The sequence below is a fragment of the Xyrauchen texanus genome, chromosome 46, assembly GCF_025860055.1.
Source record: "Xyrauchen texanus isolate HMW12.3.18 chromosome 46, RBS_HiC_50CHRs, whole genome shotgun sequence".
NCBI classification, from domain to species: domain Eukaryota; kingdom Metazoa; phylum Chordata; class Actinopteri; order Cypriniformes; family Catostomidae; genus Xyrauchen; species Xyrauchen texanus.
In genome coordinates this window covers 16715321-16741094 of record NC_068321.1, presented here as the reverse complement: position 1 = coordinate 16741094, position 25774 = coordinate 16715321, and the positions used below count along the sequence as shown (strand labels likewise).

Here is a 25774-nt window from a genome sequence, read left to right as displayed (position 1 = left end):
AATGATACTTTTCATTATCTATTGCTGGGCCCTAATGGTGTTCTTTCAGGGTTCAGCTGTATTCTTTATCTACTGCTGGTGTTAAACTGGGAAAAATAGTGCTCATCAGGAATGTTGATGTACTCCTCCTGAAGATGTTTCTTCCTGTAAATGGAACATGGAGTGTCTTCATTTGTTATAAAATATTGACAATAAGTAATACAAGTAACAAGAGTAACCAAATTCTTAATGGAGATGGGATTCTAAAAATGTTACATTTACACAAATTTTACAATGTAACAATTTCCAGTTTCTTTTAAATGCAAATTCAATATGAAAAATAAAGTAATTTTGAAGTATTACTGCTCAGACACTGAGAAGTACACAGGTGAACGTTCAGAAAATCTAAATAAATTCAAATAACTGGGTAAGGCCAATTACACTACATTAAAGTAGACATTTAAAATGATTGGCCAGTTTAGTAGTGTGGGCAAATTAGCTGTAGTAACACTTGATTGCAACTTACTGAGCATCATGTGTCTGGGCCAGTTGTTTGTTGGTGTTGTCCATAGCCCTGCGGAGCTCCTTATTAACACGCGCTTGCTGTCTTTCAAGTAGCAAAGCATTACGCGCTGATGCAATGCGCATGTTATAGTCCTGCAGCTCCTTTTCCCTCTGCTCTAAGCAAGCACACTGCACACAACACATCTGTTCAGATTATGTTCACCTGTTGTACTTGAAGAAAAATAATCATGTGAAATTATCCCTATTTTAACAACAAAGTATGCTACGCAGGGCATTACCTTCCTCTCTTCTGCTTGCTGCTGCCGGTATTGAGTGTACTTTTGCAGTTCTTCAGGGGTCATCCCCTTGTATAGGTCCCTACGCATGCGAGACAGTCCCAGCACACTAGCTCTCTGTTCAGGGTTTTCAGTCAGTAGGTCCCCATTTAACTGATTCAGGATATCCGTCTGGTTGTCCTCATCCTCTTCGTGACGCTCTTGTCGACGTCGATTTGTCATCTCTGCAGCCTACAGTCAATAAAATGAGGAATTATAGGAAAATGATGGCTCAATCAAGAAAGAAGGCTAAGCAATAAGGGCCACAAATGAATTATAAAGCCTACTTTCTGCTTTCTTTTTCTACCTTTGAGCACACCGCTCACTCACCAGTGCCAGGTTAAAGTCTTTGTTGGCAATGGCTGCAGATCTCTTGCATTCTTCCTCCATCTTCTGCAATTCAACAGCTCTGTTGTCCAATGACAGCATGCTTTGTTCGTTCCGATACACTATATAGTACAAAAAGAGAAAATGTTTACACTGCAAATGCAGCACAGATGCTGCAATTGAAGTAACATAAATAGTTTGGAAGTGTGTGAAATGCAGCACAGAGATGGCATAAATGCATTTACACATGAATTCAAATGCATAAATGATGTTATGAAATTAATGTTTTAAATATTTTAGAAATAAAACTATGAGTGCAAGTATAAAATTAACAAGAATGTTTCAAACTGCACTGATGCTGCATATTTGCACTTAACCAAAGCCTGAGACTGGGTAGAGCTGCCTTAGCTCAGCTGTGTAAAGACACATAGATCCAAAATAAATGGGTGTCTAACAATAGATAGTAAGGGAATTTAGCCTTTCTATTGGACAGAAAGGGTTATCATTGAGCAAATGTACTTACCTTCTTCTTTTAGCTGTTGTTTTGCTCGCTCCAGTTCTTGTTGCTGTTTTAGGGACCATGCCCTGAGCTGCTCTTGCTGCTTCCTCAGCCTGTCTTTCCTGGACAGATCTTCCCCATTTAGTCCCGGCAGTATCTGCATCCCTTCCTGCTTCTTCAGCAGCTCTGGATCATTCAGATCAAACTCGCGCCTGTAGCTGGCCTGCTGGAACTGCTGTCTGAATTGCGCAATGGTTTCATTCATTAGGCGCTCATCTTTTTTCTGCCGCTGGCCCAAGATACAGGCTACACGATCACTGCACAGCAGATCATCAACTAAAACAACACAAGAAAATCTCACTGGACTGTTTTTGTAAATCTAGCACAAGCTAAACAATACTATGCTTACCATGGTAAGTTTGGCATCAAACCCCATACAATATCCATCCATCCATCCTGTCTCCATTCTTTCATCTATCTATCTATCTATCTATCTATCTATCTATCTATCTATCTATCTATCTATCTATCTATCTATCTATCTATCTATCTATCTATCTATCTATCTATCCTGTCTCTTTCTTTCATCTTTCAACCATCCACCTAACCATCCATCTATCATATCTCTTTTTCATTCATCCATCTATGTACCCTGTTTCTCTTTCATCTATCAACCATCCATCTATTGATCATACATACATCCAATCTCTTTCTTTTATCTATCCATACATCCAATCTCTTTCTTTTATCTATCCATACATCCAATCTCTTTCTTTCATCTATCCATGCATCTATCTATCCAGTCTCTCTTTCTATCATCTATCAACCATCCATCCACCTATCCTATCTCTCTTTCATCCATCCATCCAGTCTCTCGTTCATCTATCAACCACCCATCTATCTATCTATTCTGTCTTTCATCCATCCATATTTTATGTTATTTATGCCATGGATGTAATGTAAAGACAGTTAAATGAAAGTAATATTAATTGTGCAAAACTGTCAGTCAGTAAAAATCTGGCATCAGCTAAAAATAATTATTAATATGATATCAATAATCAAAATAATATTTCAGCCCAATAATAAGACTATAAAAGAGGTCAAATCCCTCTTTTTTAAGTGTTAACGTTAAATCCACATGTACGTATAAACTCACCGTAGGTTTTATGTTCATTCGCTTCACGTTGGTCTTGTTCTCTTCGTTCTTTAACTTGATGGTCGAGAGCATTCTTATCAACCTGACAAATGATAGTTAGAGATGTTGAACCAAACTCGTTTACAGTCACGTGTGGCAAACGAACTTACCCCAATTGTTCGGAATTTGTCATTGAAAATCCTCTCTTGGCGTTGCTGCTCCGTGTTTCTCCTCCTGTCAAGTTGAGCAGCTGCGATTTGGTCAGACAGATGCTCAACGTGGGTCATTGTTATAGCCTATATCGCCGCTGTAAATCGAGTGGGGAAATGTCTTAATCGACTCGCTGGATGTCAGGAAAACTATCAACAACACGTTGCTAAGAGACGGAAGATCCGCGTTTGAAAATAGCGCCCCCTCGCCATTGCTTTCTGCCTTGCCGTTTTTCAAACATGATATTTTACACCCCTAACCTTACCCCTAATGTTAAACATGTATACAGTTTAGTACAACAGATAAAATATTCAGTTGCTTCTTGTAGCCAAGACTTTTAGGTATATGCCTACCGAACTTGACTATCTTTATAAAGGCTAATCATAATTATTAATTATTTTATCATCTCTATTTTCCTGTTAAATTATTATACCAATTATCACACTCTCATCAGGGTTATTATTAAAAATGATTAAAAAAACGAACAATATATATATATTTTAAATATCCCTGTTTTATTCTATTACATGAATACTTTTAAAACTACTCAGCCAAAAGTAGTGAGTGGTTTTCCTTGTGTCACAGCCTACAAGACAGTGCTCAATTCGGTTACATGTGCACTTCAAGTCCAACATTTTGATGCAAATACACTTTTTGTCCCACTGTTAACATTCACTTTAGACCAAACCGAGTGCATTTATATTAATGCCTCACCAAGACTGATATTGGCGGAATTATGAAGTGTATTTGATCATTTAGTCACGAAAAACTACTTATTTACAGTAACGTGAGCATTTGTAATTCGTTACTTTACATCCCTACAGGTTTGCTAATCATCCCACGTTTCAAGCTATCATCTCTGAGTGGCAGGGTTTTTAGCACTATTGCTCCTACATTATGGAGATCTTTCTTTTTTTTTTTTTTTACATTATTAAACTTTCTCTTCAATCCCTCTGTCCTGTGACATCACATCTTCAACATCTTGAGCAACAGAGAAACCATCCATTTTACCAGAATACCTTTATTAGACAATCTACTATGACCTTGACAACTGACGTTTTATTACTGAAATAGCAGCACAAAGTGACATTGCCAAGAGAAATTTAAGGTACGATTTTGTTTTCAATGTCCCTACTACTTAACTGTTATTACTGACATAGGTGTTATGAAAAATCATAGCTATGTCTGTGGTAGCTCTATAGGATCTATAAATAGCACACACACATGCACTTGTTTTTATATCATTGTGAGGACTCTCCATAGACTTCCAAGCATTTTATGGATTTTATACAGATCTACCGATAATTTCAAACACGGGTGCATCCTGCACAGAAGTCTTGTTTGTTGAAACTCCTGACACACACACGCACACACACACGCGCACGCACACACACGCACGCACACACACACGCACACACACACACACACACATTCACATTCTCTTTCACAATTTCACACTATTATGTTAAAGTTCCATATTATTTCTCTGTCCTTTGTTTTACTGGCTTGTTTTTTGTGTTGGATTCTGCTACTGCCAGTAATTCAATGCATTAATTTTAAAAAGTGCTTAGTCATTGAAGAAATATTTCCACATACTTCAAAAGTGTATCCTGTTTTATTAAAATTGATTAGGAATTTCTTAACAAAGTTCAAACAACATTAGAGCAGATCCCTTACAGCCCAGTGGTAATACATTCTGTGCAAAATTATCAGTGATTGATGCCATTTAGAAGTGACACTTGAGTAAGCAAGGATATTCCATTTTACATTCCATATTCAGTGTTTTGATTTTAATCTTTGATTCTCTTTCATAGCAAACTTAAATTGTTTTCTTGTGTCTTAAAAGAGGAAGGAGTTAAGAAAAAGAAAAATGTGTGAATAAATGTTAAATATCAGAATTATGTGGTGACTAGTTATTGTTAGGTGATCTAGCCAACTTAAAGTCAATTCTAGTGTCCCTTAATGTTTTTATTCCCATAATTTCCTCCACAAGACATTAGTGTATGGTTGCAACTAATAATCATTAGAATGAACTATATTGTGCGATTAATGCAACTTTTAATCAACAGCTCTTATGAAAACAAAGGTGATCTTACTCTTACATGAGAAACTACACAATCTGTACTGCGTTACATCATCGAGCATATAGAACAACTTTTTCGATCTTGTGGATTCTCTTTATAAAATAAGGTGAAAAATATTGAAGCACATAGCATTTTTTAACCATATTCTTGTAAAAATACCAGAGACTACTTAAATAATCTAGAAAACCCATATACTATTGTAATTATCTGTTCCCATAGGCTTCACATTCTGGATGATTTCTAATCTGGCACACCCAATTCATGTCAAGGAGCCTCTAATAACCTAATGAGTGGAATCAAGTAAATTTGATAGGGGAGAGACCCAAAATATGCTGGACTTTGGGTCCCCTGGACTGGACTAGCATACGTGATCAAGATGTCTTGATTCAGCAAATGAGTGTGGGAACAGTTCTTCCAGTGCCTTAAGCAAAACCTCCCACCCACGTTATTACTTTTGTGATAAAGTTACAGTGGCAAGAAAAAAGTATGTGAACAGTTTGGGGAAAAAGCTGGTTTTCTGCATTAATTGGTCATAAAATGTGATCTCATCTTTATCAAAGTTACAAATATTAACAAATCACAATGTGCTTAAGCTAACAACACACAAAGAATTATAATCTTTCATGCCTTTATTGAACACATCCCGTGAAACATTCACAGTGCAGTGGAAAAAGTATGTGGATCCATTGTCTAAAGACATCAACAAAAGCAAATCAGAGTCAGGAGCTGGTAAACCTGGCATCCAATTAATGAAACAAGATTGGAGGTGTGGATCATAGCTACTTTTACTTTTTATCATTAGACAAGACAGTTAAAAGTTACAGGGAACTGTTGAGGCAAGAGAGGATGAATGAAACAAATGAGCACTTTAACATTATGAGCTCAAACGCATCTGCCGTGAGAGAAAATTTAACAGGATACTTAAAGTAAGAATATCTTCCTTTTTTGTGTTGTTAAAGACATCAGGTTGACCACTAATGGAGACCTCAAGAGAGCTGTTCACACCACCAGACATCCTAAAATTATGGCTGAGCTTAAGCAGTTCTGTAAGAAGAATATGGTCCAAAATTCCTTCTGAGTGCTACCAGAAAAGCTTGGTTGAGGTTATTGCTAACAGAGGATCAACCAGTTATCAAATCAAATGGTTCACTTACTTTTTCCAAAGCGTTGTTAATGTTTAATGGGATGTGTTCAATAAAGACATGAAAGATTATATTGTTTGTGTGTTGTTAACTTATGCACATTGTGCTTTGTCTATACTTGTGACTTTGATGTAAATGAGATCACAATTTAAGAGCAATTAATGCAGAGAACCAGCTAATTCCAAAGAGTTCACATTTTCTTGCCACTGTATAAATAGTCTAGAAACAATGTGGAAATCAATGCTTGTTTGCCATCTGGGGTACATACATTCTGAAATTAACTGTAACAACTAGAAACCTATCAACCTCCAAAAGTGTGATTCATATTTAAGAGGACACAGAAAATACTATTCAAACTATTAATATCTCTTTCTAGTCTTTGTTTTTGAGATGTCAGGTTCTGAAAATGTAAATCATCTGTTCTGTTAATGTTACATAAAAATTTTGCAGTTACAGTTTCAAAATAACTGTTTTAAACTCTAAACTTCATCCCTTAACTTCCACTATACAAATAAATACAAACCAAGAGGAAGGCCTTTAGTTTGTGTTTTGTTGCTCAATGAATTGAAAAATAGTGTACAAAGAAAAGCTGGTCATTTTCATCTATTAAAAGCAGATTTTGTTCTTGATGCTACATTGCCTCAAAGAATGTCTGTACATGTCTTTGTTTGTCCATATATGTTTGTGGCTTCCCTGTTATCAGTTTTACATGTTGACATATCTTAGATTTGCGATGTATTTGTTGGTAACAGTTGCTTTGAATTTGAGCGAAATTCTGTATAATTTTTAGCTACATGAGACAAGCGAATGACTCTCACTTGGTTCTTTTTAGCTTTGATGTCCCGTCACAGATATTCAGGAGAGAGCAATTTACTGGGTTTGTTAGAAAAAAAGTACTTGTTCAAGTGAGATTCATCCTGCCATATTGTCTCAATGGAGTTTGCAGCATCAATGCTCTGCTGTTCGCGGCAGGTTTTAGTGAGTTCATGTACTTCATCCAAAAAGCCACCAAACGCAGAACTTGTGTAATAATAATCACCTTCATCAAATGATATAAATGCCTGTGACTCTGCATTACGTTCATATGCGAATCGATACCGTGGGTGATCATAGAACCAAGGGTGTCGCACCGCTACTAGACGACCTAAAGTCTCCACGCCCCAGCGGCCGTAGAACTTTGTATCCACATCAAGACAAAAAACGTAGTTAATCTCATCGGTCAGTTCACTCTTAATTAGTTTTTCCAATATTCCCATTCTGCCCATACTAATGTCCTGCCACCTGTCCAAACTTGGGACCTCCCGTACGGTCAGACGATGTTGGTCACCCAGCTTTACTTCAGGAACCATTTCTGGTTGATCTGTAAACAGGTAGTAATGCACTCGAAATCCGACAAAGTAATGTTGCTCTGCTGACTCCAGAAAATCTTTAAGGAAATGTGTGTATCTGAAAAAGTAACAGAGAGAGAAAAAAGAGAGTTAAATTTCAGTAAATTTACACATTCTACCCATTACCAGAAACAAAAAAGATATTTAGGTCTTTGCAGACTCATTGAGACTCAAGTCTCAGCCTCAAATGGCACACCCTCAGATTGTCTGATTCATATGGTACACAACATCTAGTAGCTCTTAAGGGGCAGTCACTAGGCTTTGAGCACACATTTCTTTTTCATATAATGCATATAATATATGATATTAAAACTGTTAAAATACAGTATATTGTCTACTCCCTTTCCTGCAACAACAAAACACACAGATTAAAATATGTATTCTTTGTATTGACATAAGAGGTCAGTGTGTGACATTTTGATCTTCAATTGGTCAAGCATCCTCTGGTTGTACAAATTCACAGTTCAGAGTTCACCAAGCTTGAACTTTGCAAGTTATCTCTGAAAGTGTAACCAACTTCTGAAACTCTTTAAAATCTCGAAAATTTTAATTGGCAGATAACGCGTTGTGCTCTGCGCATATCATCTGTCGTAACTCCTCCGAATATTCGTCTGAAGGGTTCAGGGCGATAAAATGCTGCAGCTATGTCTTCAAGGGAAATACCATTAGATAATGCCCATGAAGAGCTTTAACTCCAATAGGGCACTGTATTCCTTGCAAGTCATCATTGTGCATGTGAATAAGTAGCACGGCGTGATGGTGTACATTCCCCAAAGCATCAGCGACGCAGCATTTCATTCCCTCCTTTCAGAGAACCGTGGTTTCAGTCGTAACCTTATCGTTCCCTTTCAAATTGGTCATTTCAATGCTGCGTCGCTGATGCTTTGGGGAATGTATACCATCACACCATGCTACTGATTTGCATGTGCAGTAATACCTACTAGCCAATAGGGTTGTTAAAGACACCCACAGAATCTCCTCTTCGTATCATAATAAGAAGGGAGAAGTAAAATGACGAAAAGATGGATATGCTGTACATGGTGATGGCGCTAGCAGACTCTGGCAGCGCAGCATCGCAGGATGATTTAAATCACCGGCATGTGTGAATATGTATAATGAAGGCACTAACCGAATGGATAGTGAAAATCCATATAGTCTGACAGCTGACTGCAGCATGTATAAATAAGCTAGTAAGCAGCAGAATACACAGTCAAGTCTCCTTTACAGTAAGCACTTGGGAAGAAAGAGAGGTTGCATCCAGGTTGTAATACCAAGCATAATACTAATACTGCAATACTATTTTTTTTATAGTATTTTATTAATAGTCACAAAACCACATTACATGAAAAAATTCAAGTCATTGCCAAGCCATCCACTTCAAATCCATGTAAAGTCAAAGTCAAGTCATTTTCTGCATTTAATCAAGCAAGTCAAAAGTCCTAAAATGTTGGACTTGAGTCAGACTTATAGCTGGCACCACACTAGCAGACTCAAAACAACTAATTTTGGCTGAGGGTGTTTCATGTGCACTGTTTTGCTGAGATCTCAATCTCTTCAGTCGGAGGTATGGTAGACATGCCGGTACAAATCGGTGGAGGGGTGACACACATACCAAATCACTGCAACTCTGAAATAACAACAGGAGTACTTCGTAAGTATAAACAATTATATGAGCGATTTAGGAAGCGAATCAAACCTTACCCTGTGAAAGTGTGTGATTTGTGTATTTATCCCCTTAGGCTTGCCATATAAATCATATGTCCATATGCAGCTTACAGTGAGAAAATTACTGTTGTGCATCTGCTTTCTGATTTAATTAGTTCTCCAGTAAAATAACAAGCTCATTGGTAATTTAAGGAGAACACAAGAGCCCGCCCCAGTGACAGAACGATTTTTTCTTGTTACATGTTAGATCCTTTTTTCTGTCGCTGGAACCATTAACACAGCAGGGAGTCCCGACTGTCAAGTGATTAATGACCTCCTGTTGGCAGATGCTATTGCACGTTTAGTTTCCCCTCCACCTGGCTAGTGATTATGTTAATGAAGCTGAAAATCACATATAAAATTGGCTTGTGTGATGCTGAGTTTTAACTGGAGTCCCCCAACTCTGGTCACAACACATGGGTAATCCCGTTCTCAGAGACATCAAACAATTGTAGTATGGGAGCGGCAATGGACCATCAAGAACGACCCAAGAAAAATGGGCATCACAACTTGTATCAAATCTAATTTACATTAGGAGCATAGACTCATTAACATTATGGGCGGCAAACTGTTTCACAAACTGGTTAAAAGGCTTGAGTTTACAATGCTCAGGATTCAGTCTGACTCCGCTGAATACAAGGTGATTCATGTATTTTGTCACTGCTACACTGCAATTAAAACTTCAGCATCTTCAACTCAAGACCAAGTCGTACATCCTTTGGAACCTTTCTCATAAAAGTGGAACCTTTCTCATAAAAGTGCACAGTAATATTTTCCTAATATAAAAAGTTGGTAACACTTTACAATAAGGTTCCATTTGTTAACATTAGTAAATGCATGAGTTATCATGACTAAACAATTAACTATATATTTGTTACAGCATTTATAAATCTTTGTTAATTTTAGTGAATAAAAATACAATTGTTCATTGTTAGTTCAAGTTAGTTCATAGTGCATTAACTAATGTTAACCTACACAAATGTTAATTGTTATTTCATGTTAACTAATGTTGTTAACAAATGTTAACAAATGGAACCATATTGTAAAGTGTTATCAAAAAGTTTTACTTCTAAAGAAATGAATGTAGTTTTAAATGTAATTTTGAAACATATGTATAAAATCATGACCTGATGACATGAAGATTTATCAGTAACCTTATAAAAGCTGTTTTATTCCACAAGGAGAGGGTCCCCTCATGGGAGCTGCCATGTTAGGATCACATGATCAGCTAAATGCTACTTGCTTAATCTCAGTAAACAGTGTTAATGTTGATACTTTCACTCAGGGATTTAATTAATCCTGGCTGGTTGTGAATAGTGAATTTCTATAATGGCATCTGTAACAAAAAACTATTGAGTTCGAATGATGCTGCATCCACGCCACTAGGTGTTAGTGTAAGTCCCAGAACAAAACTTACTGAGAGCAACTTAAATGTTGTCAACCCCTAATAACAATCACTCAGAAGATATAATCTGATACTACAGTTGAAGTTACATGGGAAATAAAAACAAGAGAGGAAAAAAGAGAAGGATTGATAGAAAAAGAGAGGTATAATGTGGTGCTCACTTTCCCAAAGCAAAGACTGTGGTTGCGATGGTGATGTTTTGTTGATTGTACAGAGAGTCCATCAGTGTGGGGCTAAAAGTTCCCTCCCAAATAGTTGGGGCCAACCATGGTGTCACAGAAACAACATCTGTCCGACTGTTTGAAACACACACACACAAAACGCTGTAATCATTGCACACATGAATTTAAACTGGAGCTAAAACAGGTTAATACTGCAAACACATCATACTCACCCCACCAGGACACTGGGCTGACTGTTCAAAAACCTGTTATACAAATGCAGAAATCAGAGAGAAAAACAATATTCTTTCAATGATTCATGGACAAAGGAGTCAATACACAACAACTACAAGCTATATTGTCACTTTTTCTTTAAGTCCAGGTCATCAGCTCTTAGAAAAACTACAATATTCAGCACCATAAAAACAAAAACAACCAAGAATAATTGAGTTTTACAATGAAGTTTTACACACCCTGGTGATGAGCGCAATCTCAAGTTCTTATGCTCTGTCCTGAAAATAAAATAATCAGACTCTTACTCATCTGAATTGTTATGAAATTGTGACTTTTGTAGTTTCTAAATAAAAGTGTCTATGTGAGTGTGTGCACGGTTTTGTATTTTGAAGAGAGAGTACCTGTATGTGTATATGCATTACATCAGTACTTACTTGACAGGTGCTGGTTCAGTAAGCTGTTTTTCTTTCTCTTGATGTTGCTGCTGTTGTTGTCTTTGTAGTCTGGATCTAAAAACCTCAACAGGATTATTATTCAGCATTGAACCATTGTCAGTTGATAGAATTGGTGATTGGTAATGGTGGGGTTTTTGCTGTGGTAATGTTTAGTGTTCCAAACTCACCTGTCCATGTTGGAGGTGTAGTCCAGGTACAGGACGCTGTGTGGAAAGAAACGGAATAACTTCATAAGCAGAGATCTTTGGAAAGATGTGTTGCTGTTCAGCCTCTTCTCAGTGTTTAAGTTCAAGTTGTACTCGTTAAGTACACAGAATTGATTTGTTTTGGATGCTGACTATGTTTTCCCACACGTAAATGGTATTGTGCCTTTGTTTATTGAATATTTTGGCTGATGAGTGTAGTACTAAAAGCTCCATTAAACACATTTTATCATGTTTGAATTAATTCCACAGATTTCAGATATTTTACCTTAAAATCAGGGCCAAAAAAAAAAAAAAAACCTTCTGCAGATAATGTCTGGGCCAACACATAGAGTAAGGTAAACTTTTTAAAAAAGGCAAAGCACAAAATTAATATTACATATTGTACAAGGACATCAAAAAAACTAAAGAATGCAGGTGGCAAATATGTGGATGTTAGAAAGGCTTTAATTGGAATGTGGACAAAAATAATCCATTAATGTGGATTGGTTGTCTCTATCGGTGATAAATGTGAAACGGTGAAAAGTCCCAAAGCAAAATATGTTTATTCTTGAAGGACTGGTTTTGTAATGTAAAAATCTCCTACTTCCCTATTTATTTTTGTTTATTTTACTTATTTATTTATTTTTTGTAATTTATTGTTAGATAAAGAATAACAATTATAATAATAATAAAAAAGACTTCCGGAAAAGGGTAAGTAAACAATGACATTTTAGTTTACAATCAAAAGAGCAAAGCCCACCCACGACTGCCAAAAATAAAAGTGTTTGAGCGAGCAAAAGCAGCAGATGAGATTAGATAGGGCGGGAGAATTTGGGGAATTATCTTGCGCGTTCTGTCACGCATGTCCTCGCGTGCGAGATCTTGTACTGCGCGCGCAGATGTCATGCGCGCGCGATCCTTACCGTTTCCTCGTGCAGCAATGAACTACTGCGCGCAAGTGTTAATAATGCATGCGAGGGTTTAAAACGCGCGCGTGAGGACTTTTTCCTCGGGTGGCATTAATCTATCGCGCGTGCGAGCGTCAATAACGCGCGCGAATTAATAGCGTTGAAATGCCTTCATATAAATCTCTCTCTCTCTCTCTCTCTCTCTCTCTCTCTCTCTCTGAGCACGCGTGTGTTTGTGTGTGTGTGTGCTCGTGAATTAGGAGTAAATTTCCTACAATTTGAACTTGTTCTTGACATATATTTGTAATTATCTGTTTTCTTTTCTACCTGTGTTGCTGACTTGTAGAGATTCAGGCTATTCCGGTTGTTTATTCGGTTGCATAAGTTTGTGTTGTTGATTGTTACATGGTTTGTGTTATGATTTTTTTCCCTTTTATGTTTTCTTCTATTGGGTTAAATTACGTTAATTGAATTTCATAACAATGTTGCACTTATCTTTTTATGCTACCTTCCCTTTTAATTATATTTTGATTTTGTAGGTTTTGTAAAACCTGATGAGGAGTTGGAGGCTATGATAAGTGACGTTGGTCTTGTACTCTTATTTGCTAATCAATATTATAAATAGTCCCTGTTTGCAGTTTTAGGGTATTATTTATTTCCAGATGAGGGCCTTGTTTTTGGCCTTACTGCAGCGTGCTTATAGCTCCCAGAGCAAGATCATGTGTGACAAACTATTAATCGCAGTGGACAAATATCTACACCCAGTGCTGGATAGTATCGGATTACATGTAGGCCTAATCTGGATTACATAATCAGATTTTAAAAATCAGGTATTGGATTAAAATACATTTTAAAATAATTGGACTACAGTTACTTTTTCAATTATTATTTGAATTATCACTCTCTGTGTAATATAAATGTGTTGCAATGTCTTTGGAAGGTTTTGTCCATCAAACGCATTAAAATGCACAAATATACATAATTTCATATACAATTGGATTAGCGCCATAAAATTACTTTTTGTTTCCTTAAATTGTTTTTGTATTTGGCTTCAACAATTTATATGGATGCACTTTTGGTGTAATGATAACTCTGAGACATTCTTGTGACGCTGAATCTCAAATTTGTGGATGGCATTTGTAAAATGGTGAAATTGCAAGAAAACGTTTGTGTTAATCTGCCCCGGAAACCTGTCCATAATTTTAGAAACTCCAATAAGAAATGCCGGTTAAACTCAAACCTATTTCAGTCTGTCATTGATGGAGGGCCTAGACCTATCGGCATCATGGGGGTGTACATCAAAATATGAAAACTTCCTTCATATTTTTACATTTGCAATCATTTGTCTTAATTTGTGGACATAAGCACTCAAACGATTAAACCATGCATAGTTAGGTTGAAAGCAGGGGAGTGCAGCATATCCATTATCTGTATCTGTTCATATGGCAAAATGATCTGTCTCTGTATTTGGACAGAACCGAATGTGGGCGGGCTTAAACTGGAAGTGCGTCAGCTAAATGAAATGTAAATTTTTAAACGTTACTCTTACAGTTTGTATTAATAAAATATGCCTTGTATATGTCTTTTCATAATAATAACCTAATAATAATAATTATTATTATTGTTATTGTTATTTTTAGTATGCAACTATTATTTAGAAATATTATTTGACACTTTTTTTTTCTTACAAGATGAAGCCGAATTTGTAGGCTACATTAACTGTGATGTAAATTGTTAACTGTGGATTCTCCTGGTATTTCTGATATTAATATATGCTTGAAACAGAATTTTCATTTGTCTGTGCATGTAGGCTATAATAGCATTATTCTAAAGGCAGGAGGTGTCAAGCAAAATGTGAAATGTCAAGCACACATTTTGCAGTGAATAATAAATACAAATTCAAACATTAAATGAAGTGAAAATAAAATCAGTATAGCCTACAAACAGGTGAAAGTCCCAATAAATCTATCAGGAATGTTTACATTATTTAGTTTAATAATGTTTAATTTATATCCTGTCTCATTCAAACATTTAAACACCCTGTGAAGACAAACAGTTTAGCCTATGCATGAAAAATGAATTAATGTTATTTGAAAACCGTTGTATTCTGTGTTAATCTTGTTAAGAACGTAATGACAAAAATGTATAGGGGTATTTTATTTCATAAACGATAACGAAGACGGAAAAAAAAGATTATGACAAAACATGTATGATTTTAATTGAAACCTTTTACTCTCTACGAAATTGTGAGCAGAAAAAAGTAGGGATAGATTCGCATCGGTGCATCGGCATAAAAGTAGGCCTAAACGATGCGATGCATCGATTTAAAAAAGTGTGCATCGGATACAAGTTGGCATTTGTATCGCGATGCATCGTTTCTAACATATTTGCATCTGTAAAAAACGATTTATTTATATATAATTATTAGTAGATGCGCTATCCTTTTATTATTTAGAAAGTGACCAACATTTGTAACCAATATTTTATATGTACATTGATTTCTCCTCTAAACTGTTTCTCAAGCGCGTTCTCATCACCACTGCTGCTACGTGAATATGACGTATCACAACACTACGGAGACCGAGGCGTGTCCTGAGAGTCACATAAAATATAGATTAACACGGCAGAGGTAGAGCATCTTCCACCGAATAATTAAAAATAAATTATTTGGAAACACTTTAGGTTTTATAAGATAGATGACATTTTTTATAAAGCCCATGCAATTTGTAAAATATGTCGGTCCGCTATAAAATATACAGGCAGTACGACTAATTCCAAATTTGGTTAATTCATATGAATTCGTTTGACTTTCACCACAGCCAATGACGCTGCTGGACATCGTTTCCATCTAATACGTGTAAATTACATAACACACATCAGCTTCATATCATGTTTGCACACTCTAATGATGGGTTAGGTTTAGATAAGAGGTCTTTAATGCCTCATGCGTGAAACTCCCGCTTTTGCATTACACATCCGGGCATTCACGTGATGAAATCGTACAAATTCATACGAAATAGTAAACTCGTAAAGCATGTAATGTAATTTTTATGAGACTGGGTTGGTTAAAACTATACTATATTTACGTGCAATACACATCCTAGTCAGTTATATTATTTAACATATCCTACCTCTGCTTTTATTACATTCCCTTGCATTATATATAACATATTTGTATTTGTATTTTTTTTCTATAAGTATATTTTTGTCTTATTGTGTATTTCTATATATACTTATATTTCTATTTGCTTTTTATTTTTATTCTATTATTGTTATTATTATTATCATCATTATTTTTATTATCTCTGTCTTGTTATTGTATTATTTTCATTTTAAAAATGTGTTGTATGTGGAAGCATACTTGGCAATAAACCTCTTTCTGATTCTGATTCTTCTTCTTCTGAGGATTGTAGATTTAAACCACTTTTCACAACATAGAAACAAAATAAAACATATTTCCCATATTTGAATATGAAAAATTACAGTCTGTTTAAAATTGCTATATAATTTATGTACTCCTCTTGACCCTTGTCAAGCATTGGTAAGGTTACTTGCTACAGAGAAAGACTGCTCCTCCTGGGACACTCAGTTATGATAATATTGTCAATAATAATATTGTTATTGTCACATCCAAACAAGATAAGAACAAACTAGCTGCATATTTCAAAAGAACATAATTACATACCAACTGTAGCCTATAGCATGCCAGCGAGCACAAGAATGATGAATATTTGTTTCTGATTGAGTGCCATGATTCCTGAATTACTTATGCCCATCGCTTTGTATCACTTTGAAAGCGAAATTGGAGGATGATTGAGAGGAGGAAAGCAAATGCCTTAAATCAGATTGAGGAGAGGAGGAGTGAAATTTCAAATAAATACAGGTGGAGCAATACATTAGAGCAGTGTTTCTTAACCATTTTTCTGTACACTTTTTACAATTAAACAAATTCCATGGCACCCCCCCACTGTCCCACATAAACATCATTTATTGTTTTCCTTTTCAAGAATGTCCATAATTTATCTATTTAGTTACATGGCTCCAGACAAAGATTTAAGAGTGGTAGCACTGGTGTTAAATTCTACAAATGGTTGCACCAGCACTTGAGTTGGTCAAAATTAGTTTTCTTTCATGGTTTCTTTCTTTTTATCAGGACCTTGATTATTAATATATAGAATAAACATAGTCGTCTGAAGACTAACACAGCCTTTTTCTACAATCAGAGGGCATTAGAAATATTTTACACAGAAGGAAAGTTCCATTGTATCCATAGTTTAACTGTGGCATTTGCAATATGATCTTAGTAACCAAAAGTAAATCATGATTAGCAGTCATCATAAAGCAAATTATGGCATGTGTAAGAAAAAACATTCTGAAATCAAATTGTATTCTCTCACTACTATATTGATTCAATCCACAAATAAGTTCACGGCAAATATTTTTTTTCAGTATCAGTGATGTGTGGATTGAAACCTTACAATTTCTGTCTGTTCATTGTTCAGATTTCTCCTTTATTCCTTTTCAATGCTGTTTAGAATGCTGGGGCTGTTTAATACAATTTTAAACTGGTCATCGACATCATCGACACATTATGGTTTCATGGAGGTTTTAATTTCGTTACCCAGCCCACGCTTCTCGCAGCTCTGTTTATGATGATCTGTGCGGCTGAGCGCTCGAGACCGGTCCACGTGTCAATTCACATCTCTGCACTGATCTGTCCATTGAGCTGTGCTGAGTTATCCGGGTAAAGCTGTTTCCTTTCACGTTTGGAACATTTGCCGTTTGATATTTCTCATACGGAACATAAAACGACAGATCACAATCAGAGACTCAGCCAAATTTGTAGTCGCACCAATGTGAGCTCTTGCAATGTTTACTTGAACTGTTAGGAAAAATGGTTGAAAAATTAGTCTCAGTCCGGAGCCCTGATTTATTTAGTAGAATCGGATCATTTTCCATGGCACACCAGACAACGCTGCTTTAGAACACAACTGTTAGATAAGATGTCTACCTGAGATCCAAAACTCAAAAATACTTCTAACAATCCAAAAGCCAATGACTGATCACATCATTATTTTAAACCCCAAAGAGCCTACAATTCTTTCACGGACTGCAGAAAAATAAAGATCCATACCATTTTGCCTTCAAGCATGTGAAATGTGAAACTCTTGAATACTCATAGCAGATCTAGCTCTCAATGCATGTAGTATTGTATATAGAACTAACTTAAAGGTGCAAAGGTTTTCAGTTACAGATGCCATACTAGAAATTCAATCCAAAAGTAAAAATGACACTACGAGCTGGCTCGTAACAGTACAGAATTTATTGCTTCCAAGTTTATTTTTAATTGCACATGACTACAAGATAGGTTAGGGTTACTATATTTTTATTAAAACTTGAAATGCTTATAGTTCCCTTTAAAGTTGATTACTTTGACGCTGTGTCAGTAGTTGACGCAGCTGCTATGGGAGCTCCTCGCAGGAGTGACCATCACTGAACATTTTCAGAATCATCTCATTTGTACTTTACATGAGTATACATATTTCTGTTTACTTTCACTTTTACTTCACTGCGTTTTAAAGAGAAAATGAATACATTTACTCCAATAAATTTCTCCCGACCCCCACATTACTTGAATAAATGCTGCAAAAAATAACATGATGTCTGATCCATGAAATCTTCATTTGAGTCAAGTCTTTTAAATTTGATTCCTTTGAATAGGTCAAAAGGTTTCAAAAAGTGGTCTGAATTATTTGTTTTGCAAATCACGAATCTGAACTAAAATAACAAGGAAGCACGTTGAACAACATGTGTTGTGTTGCACAGGGAATGCATTGTGGTGTATCGCAGCTCACTTTGATTCCTGTTTTTACTGTTGCTAGTGGCGTACCAGAAGGCTGCCATCCCACAAAAGACAAAAGACTTTGTTGCCTGTGCATTAGGCAAGCATGCTAAACCCAGCAGAACAATATTACAATGAAACTGTGAAACACTGATATATGTTTCACTTCCCTGTTGGCTGATGTCATTGTAAACTCAGCAAAAAAAAAAAAAAGAAACGTCCTGTCACTTTCAACTGCTTTTATTTTCAGCAAACTGAACATGAGTATATATTTGTATGAACATAAAAAGAGTCAACAACTAAGACATGAACTGAACAAGTTTCACAGACATGTGACTAACAGAAATTGAATTTTTTTCAGATTTGCCAGTTCTTGCTGTGAGATGTTACCCCACTCTTCCACAAAGGCACTTGCAAGTTGAGATCCGGGCTCTTCGCTGGCCATGGCAGCACACTGACATTCCTGTCTTGCAGGAAATCAGGCACAGAACGAGCAGTATGGCTGGTGGCATTGTCATGCTGGAGGGTCATGTCTGGATGAGCCTGCATGAAGGGTACCACATGAGGGAGGAGGATGTCTTCCCTGTAACACAGAGCATTGAGATTGCCTGCAATTTACCGATCTAATACCTCCTAACAGTTCACAAATATGTTCCAATTTTATTTATGTGTGTCATACCAGATGAGGGGAGATATAAGTTTTAAACTATGACACAAGTCACGGAGATACTGTTTCACTGCCAGCTTATATTATCTGTGCAGCGGGCCCCTTCCCTTACAGGTGAACACTCCTCAGGAAAAAGCAATTACTCTTTTGGACCTTTAAGAGGTCATTTATTTGGACCACACTTGACAGAAATAACCAAACAATTATCAATAACACATACTGATTATTTTATACCTATTTGAACACAAATATATTTTATACCCAGCAACACATTATATTCAGTAAAAAAAATTATACATTTCTATTTAAATAAAGAGTTCTTTTCATTATATAATTTTATTTTTGACTATCACATAGACGATACTATTCTTGCAAACTGTTTTGAGACAATGGAAACACAAAAGAAAGAGTGAGAACTCTATGCATCTGCAGGGGTGGACTGGCTGTAGGGAGCACCGGGAGTTTTCCCGGTGGGCCGCTGGGTAATTTGGGCCGGCTCGTTTATGCGCAAGTACCGAGCCATCCTACAGGTGATAAAGCCGGCCACCATGGGCTCCAACATGACTGCGTGGACCCCATTACTGAGTGAATATTCAAAAACTTTGCAAGGTAAAGCCAAAAGAATGCTTTTATTTGGAAAAAACTGAAAAAACTTTTATTTTGAGATTACTTTCACATAGTATCACGTTTCCGTATATATGCAATAATTACATACCTCGAGTGGACCTCATTGTTTGGCATACAAATCACAATAATTTTGACAACCAAAGACAACATATTAAGTATAAGATGAGTTCTGAATAATCACAAAATGACAAATAACTTAAAATTACAACAAATACAATAACAGCAGCATATATAAAATCGGCAAACAGTAAAGCTACGAGCAGTATAAAGCATTAGTGGGAGCTGAAGTGCAGCTTGCTGAATAATGCTCACGCCTGATAAAAATGCAGAAAATAAGTCATGAAAAATATTACTTTATGGCTATTTGAGTCTCTGAGGCTTACTTTGTTTAAAGGATAGCAGAAGCGGCACTTGTCAAAGAATAGGGCTTTTCTAGTTTTCTCAAGAATAATCTCGGGAAGGAATTAAAACACTGCAGTTATAAAGATGCAACAAACTCTATAATATGAGCAATTAATCTGCAAAATATATTTGAGAGGTATTTTTAATATAAATAAAAGGAGGTGTATATATATGTATTTATATCTGGCCAACTTTACCTTAAAAATAAAACATTTACACATAGTTATATATACATTTTTAGCATTGTCATCATTGTCATGGTGTGTGACACTTTCTTCATCTATTTTAAACATTTTATGATCGTCTATAGATACATATACAATGTATTATTATTATACCTGTTGTTTCCACAACTTCATATTCACTAAGGCAGTAGTTTATTTGCACTTCTAGAAATAAGTTGAAAGGTGATTAAGATCTTTAAAAACTTGCTGACTTGTCACAGCATCTAAAATACACACTTTCACTTATAATTTCATGTACATATTAACCTTACATCCGTATGATGGGAAAATGTTTTCGGACATGTTATTTGTCTGATCTATAAAGTACATATTTTAGTGCTTTCTCCAAAAAATACACTCATAACATTTACAGAAATGTTATATTCAGCAGGAAAATCTAATTCTGTGATCTCTAAATCTAAAATGTGTTGCTTTTACAGAAGACAAGCTTTGTCACCTGAGGTCACGCTAGAAAAGATCTTTATCTGTCACCATGATGGACAGAGTTTCTTATATAGCCCACATAATATGAGATTGTTGCCGGCCGCATAAATTGACAGTTTTAAATTATAATCTTATTGATTTTTTTATCTGTCAAAATCACAGACAGCATTCAGAATTATCCATCAATTTAAAAATAAAACCTGTAAATTACTGAGAATTTTCAGTTAACGCAACTCCTGAATGAGTGGTTTACATTTTTGTATCAATTAATTGTTGTTGCAATAATATTAATATTTTTCAAATAGTACTTGATTACTAGTCATAAAAGCACATAATAGGAACAAGTCATTGTCAGAACAAGTCAAGTCATTTTCGGCATTGATTCAAGCAAGTCACAAGTACATACATTTGCATATCGAGACTTGAGTTAAGTCATGTAACTCCAGTCCCCCGCCCCCGGTTTACAGAATTACGGATAAGTCTTGGATTAGTTAATGACTGTCAAAAACATGATACAAATTGTTCTCATTTAAGTAATTGATTAATGTCCTGAAGGCACTGGTAGAGGTGCGGCAGGCAATAACGCCCAGCAGATTTTGACAGCTACCTGTGCACCTGATTGATTAATTGTGGTGAAGGTTTCATAGAAATGTATTATTGACTTTCACTCAGAATTTTATTTTCTAATTTCAATAGACCCAGTGTATCAAAGAACCGTATATAGTATAAACTCACTGAGCACTTTATTAGAAACACTCTGGTCCTAATAAATTTCCCAACGTGGTCTTCTGCTGCTGTAGCCCATCCACCTCAAGGCTCGACGTGTTGTGCATTCTGAAATGCTATTCTACTCACCAGGGCCACCGATAAGGGGGTACAACTCGACCTTTTGTCCTGGGCACAGGTTTGAGGGGGGCCCAGAGTTAGATTTGGGGTACTCGAGTTCGGACTCGGACTTGAGTCCGAGTCATGAGTCCAATTTTAATGGACTTGGACTTGTCGTGGACTCGGATGCATTTTTACTCTGACTTGACTCGGACTCGAGCCTTTGCTACACGGGATTTGAGTCCACTGGCAAATAACGAAACAAAAATAAATGGACACTTTGTCTGCAAGCAGTTGTAGCACCCCCTGATGACATAGACATTGCCAGAGTTTGTTTTACCATGCTGAGCAAACACACCTGCAGAGCAGCACACTCAGTCAACCAATATGCTTGAATGTTACTACGGAGACTGCTTTATAACATCGGTTAATTAGGTTGCTGGCATGATGGAACACATAAAAACAGGTATGTAGCCAGTGTACTAGAAGCTACTAGGCAGTTTTGCACAGGACTTGACAACGGGTAAAATCGCACGCGTCGTTTGTGCAGTCAAGACGATGCTCGCATTGCGGTTTCATACTGGTTAAGAACTTCATTAAGTCAAGTCACCCACATCATGTCTCTCACAGTTTACTAAAATATTATTAATATTGGAATATTAAGTCTTTTTAGGCATAATGTATCCACACATAGGCATCTGTAGTCTCTTGTGGTCCACGCAGTGTTGTTAAAACTTAAACTGGTCCTTGATGAATTACTGTAACTTTGTAAATAATGGGATAAAACTTTTAATTACTACAGCAGACTGCTCTGAACAAATAAACAGCACCTATTCATTGTTTTTCATTTTTATTGACTAGCTGCTTAAAATATGTTTTTGTCCCATGCACAATGGAATGTGAAGTTATGTAGAAAAAGGAAATCCAAGGCACTCTTCTTAGGAAAATAAAAAAGCCTTTATTGGACTGGCAATATCATGATAGAAAAAATAATTAAAACATGTGGGGGAAAAGATACAACCCACGCGTAGCAGCACAAACAGCCTTCTTCAGGGAATGTTAAGTTATTTTGGTCAGTGAAATGTTTTGATTATAATTTAATTATAGATTGGGTGTCCAGAGGTCCTGGTTTATTAAACAGGACAGTCCCGGTTTTTGGTAGGGTCACTGATTTGTTTCTTCTCCTCGTTGTCCTTCTCGCTGTTGTCTCTGGTTTCGTTTGCAGAGAAGAAACTCTATTTGGTTTGCGTCGCACGTTGATTTGACGATACATTCAGTCTTCAGCAAATTAGCTGAAATGTGTCTGTTTACCATGGCAATGACGTCATACGCTCTACGTCTAATCTGTTGCGCAAATGCCCAAAATAATGCAAAAACGCGTTTTCAACAACGAGCTGAAAGAAGCTGATCCATGTATTTTCGCAACACTTGAAAATGTAAGCGGGGTGTTTTTTAAATGTTCATTTTCCCCACGAGCACGGAGGTACATCAGACATGTGTCTCATTCAGACAGCTAAACTGCACTTTTTACATAATACAAGCACTTAAAGGAATATTCCAGGGGGCTGTTCCATAAACCAAGATTAGAGTATAAGCCAGGCTTATTTCGGTTAGTCAGGCTTATTTTTGGTAGATTCGGTTTCATAAATCAAACTTTAAAAAGTTCAAACTCAGTTACCCCGGCAACTTATGCTGGCAAATTAACCTGGTCCGGGGGCAGGCTAACTGTCAGGCTAAGTCTGAGTTCAGGCTTAACGAGCATACCATTTATACTCACCTGCTGGTATTTCGATGTCATTTTATTTTACTTAACCACTATTAATAATTTTTTTTTTAAATAAATAAATAAATAAGGAATTGTACTTTACTAATAAATGTAAGAAATTATAAGGTATAAATACACTAAGAAATGTTCAAAACTTGTGTGTTTAATTGGTGAGTTTGGTTAATGAGTTTGGTAATTAATTAATTAAAAGTATATAAACAGGGAGCTGAACTCGTTTCCAAACTTAACCATGGCGTGTCCTTTCATAGATGAGGTGGTGGATGAGGGAGCTATAGTCTTGCGGAGGGCATTTCAAAGAGAGAGAACTTTCAGAGACAGGTCAGACCCATTGGCTTTTAATGACAGCTACCTGTATGAGCGATATAGGTTCTCAAGAGATGGGATTGCATATATTTGTAGATTACTAAGCCCACACATTGCAAATAATACATGCCGCAACAGAGCGCTCACAGTCCCACAGACGGTGTGCATTGCACTTCGCTTTTTTGCCAGTGGAACATTTTTGTACACAGTTGGAGATGCAGAGAATATCAGCAAAGCATCAGTTTGCCGCTCTGTACGAACTGTGTACCTTTCTTTAAAAAGACTACTCAATGTGTTCATCACATTCCCTGGCCACAAAGCTATTCGTACCATTAAACATGCCTTTTATGGAATAGCTGAGTTCAAATAACTATAAAACATGGAAATATTTCTTGACTGTTGATTTTACATGGGACATATTTAAAACAAACAAATAATTTTCCTAGGTTTCCCAAATGTTATCGGTGCATTGGACTGCACCTATGTGCGTATTAAGTGTCCGTCTGGTCCACATGAAGCGGACTTTGTGAATAGGAAATCAGTACACAGCATCAATGTACAGGTACAGTTCCACTGAGATGATATTGAAGGCTATGCTCTAGCACTGAGTGTTCTGTACTAAGCTGGGCACCAGTGTTTAGTTTATTGCAATTAAAATGTAGTGACCTACAGGTTTAATTTATTTTAGATGATTAGTGATGCAGATTGCATCATCACAAATGTAGAGGCCAAATGGCCAGGCTCTGTGCATGACTCCAGAATCTTTAGAGCCTCATCTCTCTACCAGCAACTAGCAAGAGGTATGCTAGTAATCACTTAAATCACATAAAGTCTTAAAAAAATAATAATAATAAAAAAAATACATTATATATATATCTATATTCATTCTGTCTATGCAGGAGAATTCTCAGGAGTTTTGCTGGGAGACAATGGATACCCATGCCTGCCTTACCTCTTGACTCCCTATCAGGAGCCCCAGACAGAGGCACAGCACCGCTACAACATTGCCCATGCACGCACAAGAGGTTGTATAGAGATGGCATTTGGGCTGATAAAGTCAAGGTTTCAGTGCCTGAAGCACCTCAGAGTGACTCCACCTAGGGCATGTGACATTGTAGTTGTTGTGTAGTGCTCCATAACATTGCTTGTCTGAGGAGAGAGAGGCAACCAAGGATTGTTGAAGAGGAAGACTGGGGCAGTGAAGCAGTATTGGAAGAAAACGAAACAGGCAGACTTATACGAGACACATATGCAAATAATTATTTTGCTTAATATGGTCTAAACCATGTGTAGCCTTTAAAATTTTCCACTGGCCCCTCAACTTTCTCCTTAGTTGAACAAACACACAGAAGTCAAAGTATTTAATGCGATTTGTCTTTATTCAGCGTGAATCTGCCTGTTAGGGGTGAAAACACACAAATAAATGTTGTGGAAAGTGATCAAAAAGGTAATGTTTTTTTTTCCTTTTCCTTTTTAAAAAAATGGTAGTTCTACTTGCATTTGTCTGTAGCTGTTGAATTTCCAGCTCCAATTTCCTCATCTTCAGTTTTTTATACTGGATGTTGATATCAATCGCTTCCATTTGTTTAAGGAGGTAGCGTTTATACACTCCTTTTATGTTTTCTGGGTTCTGTAGCAACATAGATTTAAGTTATTCCATTGAATACTCTTGTCACATTGTTTTCATTTCTTAATACTCACTTTGTCACATGTGGTCCCAGACTGAGAGGGCTCTAGAACAGTGTCAGCATCCTGAAAACACATTATGATCATTTTATCACGTAAGTACACTTTTTAATATTCAATACAGTATAGCATGGAACCTGTGAGTACCTCAGGCCTCCTTGAACATACAGACACAGTCTCCTCATCCTCCTCAACTGATGGGCCTTCTCCCTGTGACCACTGATTAAACTCAGTTAAACTCATTAGCTTACATGACTGATTTAAAAGGTCTCATACTCACAGGCAACATGATGACTGGTGGATCCATATTGCA

The 25774-nt window shown here is 36.5% G+C and overlaps 2 protein-coding genes across 2 annotated transcripts; both read right to left on the bottom strand.

The window, feature by feature from the left end:
* Positions 1-10: 10 nt before the first annotated feature.
* On the bottom strand, positions 11-3133 carry ribc2 (RIB43A domain with coiled-coils 2). The gene is made up of 7 exons (XM_052119708.1): positions 2950-3133; positions 2801-2882; positions 1669-1980; positions 1149-1267; positions 783-1010; positions 506-672; positions 11-144 (listed from the first exon to the last, which is right to left on the bottom strand). The coding sequence occupies exons 1-7, from the start codon at positions 3064-3066 to the stop codon at positions 66-68; spliced, it is 1104 nt and encodes a 367-aa protein (XP_051975668.1). The 5' UTR covers positions 3067-3133; the 3' UTR covers positions 11-65.
* A 3927-nt stretch (positions 3134-7060) lies between these two features.
* Positions 7061-25704, bottom strand: LOC127638052 (globoside alpha-1,3-N-acetylgalactosaminyltransferase 1-like). The gene is made up of 8 exons (XM_052119388.1): positions 25609-25704; positions 25477-25527; positions 24857-24924; positions 11730-11765; positions 11542-11616; positions 11107-11139; positions 10874-11008; positions 7061-7661 (listed from the first exon to the last, which is right to left on the bottom strand). Exons 1-8 carry the CDS (start codon positions 25702-25704, stop codon positions 7061-7063), a joined length of 1095 nt encoding a protein of 364 aa, XP_051975348.1.
* Between the last annotated feature and the right edge of the window lie 70 nt (positions 25705-25774).

Coding starts and splice junctions, on each gene's coding strand:
- ribc2 (XM_052119708.1), bottom strand. CDS start 3,066: ATGACCCACGTTGAGCATCTGTCTGACCAAATCGCAGCTGCTCAACTT. Junction 2,883..2,949: donor ACAAATTCCGAACAATTGGG/GTAAGTTCGTTT, acceptor ATCATTTGTCAG/GTTGATAAGAATGCTCTCGA. Junction 1,268..1,668: donor ACAACAGCTAAAAGAAGAAG/GTAAGTACATTT, acceptor TGTACTATATAG/TGTATCGGAACGAACAAAGC.
- LOC127638052 (XM_052119388.1), bottom strand. CDS start 25,704: ATGAGTTTAACTGAGTTTAATCAGTGGTCACAGGGAGAAGGCCCATCA. Junction 11,009..11,106: donor CAGCCCAGTGTCCTGGTGGG/GTGAGTATGATG, acceptor TGTTTCAAACAG/TCGGACAGATGTTGTTTCTG. Junction 7,662..10,873: donor ACAGTCTTTGCTTTGGGAAA/GTGAGCACCACA, acceptor TTACTTTTTCAG/ATACACACATTTCCTTAAAG.